The following is a 7389-nucleotide window of genomic DNA, read 5'->3' on the forward strand; positions in this document are numbered from 1 at the left end:
CAAATTGGTTAATTTTTTATGAAAAACCATGGAAGAATTACTTGATTTATGCTTTTTACTCGTACACGCCATGGCAAAGCAAGATGAACCCAAACAATGATCTCATGGTTCATGACTGAGTGACTGTGACAGAGATCCGGTTCTATTCATAGCCGACTATAGAACAAATAATGAATAAAGACTCACTGTTGTTTACACTCCAGCATGTGTGTGCCCGCTGGAGTTTGCTGACCTTAAGGTTATATCTGGCTTCCGTGATCAGTGCAGCACAGCGGGAGAAGCGCGATGTGTGCCTCCACTGTGCTGTCTGACAATGGAACTTTGGATGCGCTCTGTACTGATGGAGACCCACATGCTGCTGACACAGAGGACACATCAGGGCCTCTCCCTGCCTCCTTCCTGGCAGCGCATCCTCTCACTTCCTGGTAGCAGTAACTTTGGTTAACCCCTTCAGCGCCAACTTCCCTGCCACCAATCTCTCTCCTTCCAGCCCCTTCACCGCCAGTATCCCCACCACTTATCTCTTCCCCCAACCTATGCCCCTGTTGGTGGGTCATTGGGAACAGCTCCACGGGTGCACCAGTTGGCAGGCCACAGGGAACAGATCCAGGGCCATGTGTTGAAGATCCTCTCCTAGAGGTTTGTTCCTTTATAAACAAGAAAGGGGGAGTGGTGCTCATCAAATAGCAGCTGTTAATGGAGGGTGTTAGGGCCTCATTCAGAGGCGGTCACACGGAGCGATTGGTCATAGCGAGTGATATTTTTTTGACCTGTGTATGCATGTACATGGCAGTGCATGTGCGCAAGCCTGTTTTCCCAAATGCATTCCTCTTGCTCGTTAGTGACTACGAGGTCATAGCTGTGATTGACATTTTGTGCCGTTTGTGGGTGGTTACAGGGGAAGTTGCTTGTGATCGGGGGTGGGGTGGTGCGGACGCAGGCATGGTTGACCTTAAAAAGGGCATTTTAAGGGCGTGCATATATTACTGAGTGAGTCATCACACACGTCATCTCATTGCAATAACGATGCTACTGCTCCTAGTGCTAAAGGTAGCCCAGGGTCTACCATAATCATTGCGCTTGCAGGGGATGGTTTCTGCCTCAACCGATGTCTGTAGGCAATTAACACTGTAACAAGTGTTAATCATGCTGACGTAGGTTGCCGCCTGCGACCAACTCTGAATTAGGCCTTAGAGATAAGAGGTGTGCTTTCATTGTTGCTGGTGTTTCCACGCTTATGATGTGCGATGCTATTGAGCACTCATTTTGCATATTCTTGATCACTTTGGGTGTGACTGATCGCTCCCGAGCGACCACCTCTGAATGAGGTCCTTAATCTCCTATATCAAAATATACCCTAAACAATGAATATGAAACAGCATTAGTGGATATTTCACTAATTACCAAAAATTGTATATAAATGTATACGGCTTGGTTAATGTAAAATTATACATTTATTAATATAATAATAAACATTGAATACAATATAAAACACCTACCATGAAATTATTCTAAAACCATGAATTAATGCTCACTGGTATGTATAGATCTCAAATTAGGTAGTTAGAAAAATGTGTAATACTCAGACTGATAGCCCCACAAAAAATATGGTCTGAATGAGCCACTGGTTTCAAGATGGAATGAACATCCTGAATATAGTAAATTTCCCAGTCTATTGTCCAGTTAATGGAGGAAGTTTATTTACCCGATATTAGGTTTCCGATTTAGCAGCCTTAGCAAGAACTCCTTTCATTGTCTTTAGGCATGCAACATTGGTGGGAATCCACAGGTATCTCTCCTTAAATGTACTGGTCCGGATAATAATATATTTATTTCAAATAGTGGCTATGCAAGAAGGCTTCAATAGGTATACAGTCCACTGAATAATGGGCCTGTGAATTCCCACCATTTCGGGTGTGGGGTTGCTTCTCAGCCAAGGGAGTAGGCTCACTCACAATTTTGCCAAAGAACACAGCCATGAATAAAGAATGGTACCAAAACATCCTCCAAGAGCAATTTCTTACAACCTTCCAAGAACAGTTTGGTGATGAACAATGCCTTTTTGACCATGATGGAGCACCGTGCTATAAAGAAAAAGAGATAACTAAGTGGCTCAGGGAACAAAACATCGAAATTTTGGGTCCATGGCCAGGAAACTCTCCAGGCCATAATCCCATTGAGAACTTGTGGTCAATCAACAAGAGGCGGGTGGAAAAACAAAAACCCACAAATTCTGACAAGCTCCAAACATTGATTAGGCCAGAATGGGTGGGCATCAATCAGTATGTGGCCCAGAAGTTGATTGACAGCATGCCAGGACATATTGCAGAGGTCTTGAAAAAGAAGGGTCAACACTACAAATATTGACTCTTAATTAAACTTAATGTAATTGTCAAAGCCTTTTACACTTATAAAATGCTTGTAATTTTACTTCAGTATACAATAGTAACATCTGACAAACAGGTCTAAACACACTGAAGCAGTAGACTATGTGAAAACCAATACTTGTGTCATTCTCAAAACTTTTGGCATGGCTGTACAGGCCCAGCTCGTATAAGAAAGACAAATGAAACCATTTGCAAATAAACAAATGTAATATATTTCTCTCATCCCTTAATGTGAGGATACATTAACAAAAACAATATCATTATTATTCTCCAAATTCTACTATGGCACATTTGCATGAGAATAAACCTTAACTAGTTCTGGTTTCTTATGTTAAAATGTTATCACATAGTGCACATGTTATGTATTACAGACAATAACTCATGTACTTATAAGGCCAGTTATGATGCTTTAAAGCATTAACAATTTGTTTTTTATCTAAGAAAGTAGAATATATAAGGTAGTAATAGGCATGTGGCAGTACAAGAAAAAGTTGCAAGTAATATTTTTTTCACTAATAACATAATAGATGCTATGGAAACATTTCTGTTCTGGGTGAGCTTAGATGTTATATAAACATGGCGCATATGAATCTAATGCAATGATGTATACATGTTATTAGCTCGGCTATTTGACATAAATATGCTATATTTGCCCTTGGCATAAATCTAACACGTCCGCTGCAGAAGCTGAAAAGTGTCTGACTCAAGATGTAAAATAGATCATATGTATTTATGCAAACTATGCTACTTGTTCATTGGATTTTTTAAAGTGTACAGAAAATGACAATAATTTTGCATCGGACTCATTGTCATTAGGTACTAAAATTATATAATGAAACGTAGACATATTACAGGATATCAAATCATATTATGAGAATGGTTTTATTTACCACAGACCAAAACTTATTTCCTGATTATTTCAGGCTTCATCAGTATATAGTAGCATTTAGGGAAAAATATACAGCCTAATACTCCAATGCATGAAGCTAATATAGCAAACACCTCTACAATTACAGTGTTTTTCCCCTTACTGCTCAGATAGGCTGGGATGGCACAGACCCAAACACTGCAGAATAGCAGCATGCTGAATGTGATGTATTTGGCCTCATTATAGATGTCAGGTAATGTCCTCACCATGAAAGCCAGAACAAAGCTCACAGCTGCCAGGAACCCCATGTAACCCAGCATAAAATAAAAGGCCAGCACAGAACCCTCATTACATTGGATGATGATAGTCCCAGGATATGTGTCCATGTTAAACTCTTGAAATGGAGGAGAAACTGACAACCAGATAACACCATTCAGAACCTGGACAGATGAGCAGATCATCACTACAGAATATGGTAGCTTGACTCCAATACATTTTCTCCAGTAGATTCCTGGACTTGTAGCCTTAAAAGCAATGTAAACAGTTATAGTCTTGGCCAGGACGGAGGACACAGTGATAGTAAATATGATTCCAAAGCAGATTTGGCGTAACATGCAGGTTATATGTAATGGAAGTCCCAAGAAAAGAAATACACAGAGTAAACTCAACTTTAGAGAGATAAGAAGAATAAAGCTGAGGTACTGGTTATTAGCTCTGACAATTTGGCTTTTCCGGAAAGAAAAAAATATTCCGATTATGAAGACAATTACAATAGAAAACAACACAGCCACAACAGAAAACACTGAAGTTATAGTGTCCATTTCATATGAAAGAAAGTCTTGAGCCTTGGCAATACATTGGTTTCTAACATTATTGGGCCATTCATTATCACTGCATTTTACACAATGTTCATTGTCTATGATACAAGAATGTGAGAAAAATAAAAACATATTAGCAGGAATGTTGCTCTGTTGCTCTAATTTTTTTTCTCTACCTCTCTTGAGCCTTCAATCCCTCTATCAATTTTGCTATCTTCTGTCTCTCAGTTTCTCTTTTCCTCTCACTCATTTTCTTTCTCACTTTTATTTCTTGTTCTCTAATTTTCTCTCTTGCACATTCTCTCCTTTCTCCAAAAGGAAGGACTGACAATCAGTCAGAGGATTGGCACTTTTAATTGTTCCTTGTAGTTGGAATTATAGGTTTTTTTTCTCTGCAATGGTTGACTTGGAGATCAGGGGAAGTTGGGACTACTGTTGATAATTTATTACGGTTTCCCTGAGCAAGAGCACATGGGCCTCTTTTATTTGTTTTTCAAATTGGACATGGAAGTGCCCATTTTGCTTGTAGTATTATATATTGGTGGCTTGTTGCAGTATTTTTATGTGCCTTCACTTTGCTTATGTCCTCTCTCTATGTTTACCTAGCCTTTGTTTATCTAGTAGCCTTTACTTCTATTTTTCTTCATATTTCATGTCTTTGCTGCACAGTTCTCTCTGCACTACAAATATGCCCAGGATCCTATGGTCTACTTATCTGTCTGCACAGCTTCTTAACAGTTTTGATCTGGGCCCTGCTGCATGGCCTAGTATATTCATTGACCATCTGGCTCTCCCTTCTGTTTTGGCTATACTCACCAACCAGTGGGGAAACTGAAATGGAATGTCACTAGCCAGCTAGTGCTGCTACGGCTTGGCCATGTCATCTGTGGCCAGGGATGAAATTTAGTCTTGCCTCCTGAGCTCCAATCTTAAATCTGGCCAGGGTTATGAAGCAGGAGGAAATGGAAGAGATGGGGGAGAAGGTTCTAATCTTTATTGAGAAAATTTATGAGAGCAAGCTAATTTACAGCTATTGATACCCACACATCATTAAGTGAGTCTGAAGAAGAATAACTTTGAGTTTTGCCAGTAGCAGCGAGAAGGTAAGCTTTTCTTGATCTCAATATGTATATTGAGAATGGTCGAATTGAGAATGATGAAATTGAGACATTAACATATAGTAAACAATCATATGCTAAGAGCAACCACCTCCCTCAATGGCTGCATAATGGCCAATTTATCCTCTTAAACAATACTGCTCCAATAAGAACAGTTATAAGAAATAAGCGGACCTTTTGAAGAACAAATTCATAGATAAAGGATATAATCATGGACGTACACAAAGAGCATTTGAAGAAGTGTATGAAATTGATAGGACAAGCCATGTAGAAATAGCACCGAAACATAACACTAACTCGGCTACATGCTATAGTTTGGCCTTTAACACCCAATACACTGGCCATCATAAACCTATTGAAAAAATCCTAGTGCTACGGTTTTACCTACAAAACAAAATTTATATATAAAAGAGCTGCCAACATTAAGGATGTTGAGTGCCTATTTAGAAAAACCTTTAGAAGGAAGTATTCGGAACAAAGGGTTTCATAGATGTGGCACAAATCTTGCCCATCAAACATTAAAAAAAGTTAACCCACTTTGGAGTTGGGGGCATTTGTATAAAATACAACATTTTATAATGGGTAACACCAAATATGCCATTTATGCTATTCAAATTCCTGTAATAAGCAATATGTAGGCAAAACCACAAGGTCCCTGAAAGTCCGCTGGTCAGAACATGTTAGAAATATGATGCTTTTTTTTCCCCTTAGTTAGCTTATTGATGTATAAACCCAGATCTTTGCTTAGTGGTATGTGCTGTTTGTTTGCATAAGTTAATTTATTGATAGCCATATTAGTGGAAGTGTTTTGGGGGTTGTTAGCAATCAGTGGATTCACATGCTAGGTCTCCTATATAAGGGTCATTTATAGGCTGGAGTACCAAATCTCAGAAGTGCCAAATTTAAAAGTGCATTTTAAATCAAATATTGGTGTTATACTGGCATTAAACTGAAGTGAAAAAGAAGGAATACAACCAATTTACACTCTTTCAAGAACAAAAACTGTACTGGAACAAAGACTAAACTACCACTGTGAGTTCACAATCTCCTTACTACAAGATCCATTAGCCTACATAACAGGACATTCATCACTGGACTTCCTGTTTGGAAACTACAAAAACCTTGTGGCTCAACTGCTACAATTTGTGCTGTATCTGTGCTTTGCATATAATCGTAATGCACACTGTATCTGGGTTAATGTCAATTTAGCTCTCTAATAATGTATTATTATCTTAGCTCCTGTGCCTAGCCTTACATCATCTAGCTACTACCACTGTCTACATTATTTTTTACTCTCTGCTAACATCAAATCTCTACTTTTAGTACACTCATTAATACATTTTTGTTGTACAGACACCTTTTCCCACATTGTACTTTTTCTTGCATTTCTGGAAATCTGCACGTTCTCTTACAGTCCTTCATTCCTACTTTCAACTCTTCCTTCCCCTATTTACCTATTCCTTACCATGACCATGACTACCTAATCATTTGTTCTGCCCCTTGCTTCCACATTTATCCTTTCCCCCTGGTCTCATCCACTTCCTTCTCCCATTCTCTGCTCTGCTCTGTTTGCCATCCTTCCCCTCTTCTCCCATTATTCCACTTTCATTCTCTTATACCCCACTGAGGCATAATTACCACACTGCTAATCTCTACTCACACCCTCCTCTTCCTGTCAGTTCACCCCACTTCCATCCACATCTCATTAATCTCCCTCCCTGCCCATCTCCTACAGGTTCCCCTCCTAGCACTGGAGCGCGCATGATCATGCCTCACCTCCACACTACAGCAACCCTGATAATCTCATTCACATCTCTTCCACAAACTCTGTCCCTCTATCCTGTGCCCTGTGGAATGCTAGATCTGTCTATAATAAACTGCTCCCCACCCATGACCTTTTCTTCTCCAACTCCTTGAATCACTTAGCCATTACTGAAACCTGGTTTTCACACTGTGACACCACTTCTTCTTCAGCTCTCTCCTCTGGGGGCCTCAGCTTCTCACACACCCCTCGGCCTGAAGGTCGATATAGTGTTGGCGTTGGGTGGTGTTGTCCCCCGGTTACTCATACCAATTCATGACTTCTGAATTATCCCTTACATTCTCTACATTTAAAGTTCATGCCATATGCCTCTTCCAAACAGTACATCTACATCTTTGAGTAGCTGTCATTTACTGTTCCCCTGGTCCTTGACAAC

At 39.8% G+C, this 7389-nt stretch overlaps 1 protein-coding gene across 1 annotated transcript; it reads right to left on the reverse strand.

The window, feature by feature from the left end:
• Positions 1-3290: 3290 nt before the first annotated feature.
• On the reverse strand, positions 3291-4205 carry LOC148479286 (vomeronasal type-2 receptor 26-like). Its single transcript, XM_088454700.1, has one exon. It carries the CDS (start codon positions 4203-4205, stop codon positions 3291-3293), a length of 915 nt encoding a protein of 304 aa, XP_088310826.1.
• Between the last annotated feature and the right edge of the window lie 3184 nt (positions 4206-7389).

Source organism: Taudactylus pleione, unplaced genomic scaffold, assembly GCF_031769625.1.
Source record: "Taudactylus pleione unplaced genomic scaffold, aTauple2 ptg000627l, whole genome shotgun sequence".
Taxonomy (NCBI): Eukaryota; Metazoa; Chordata; class Amphibia; order Anura; family Myobatrachidae; genus Taudactylus; species Taudactylus pleione.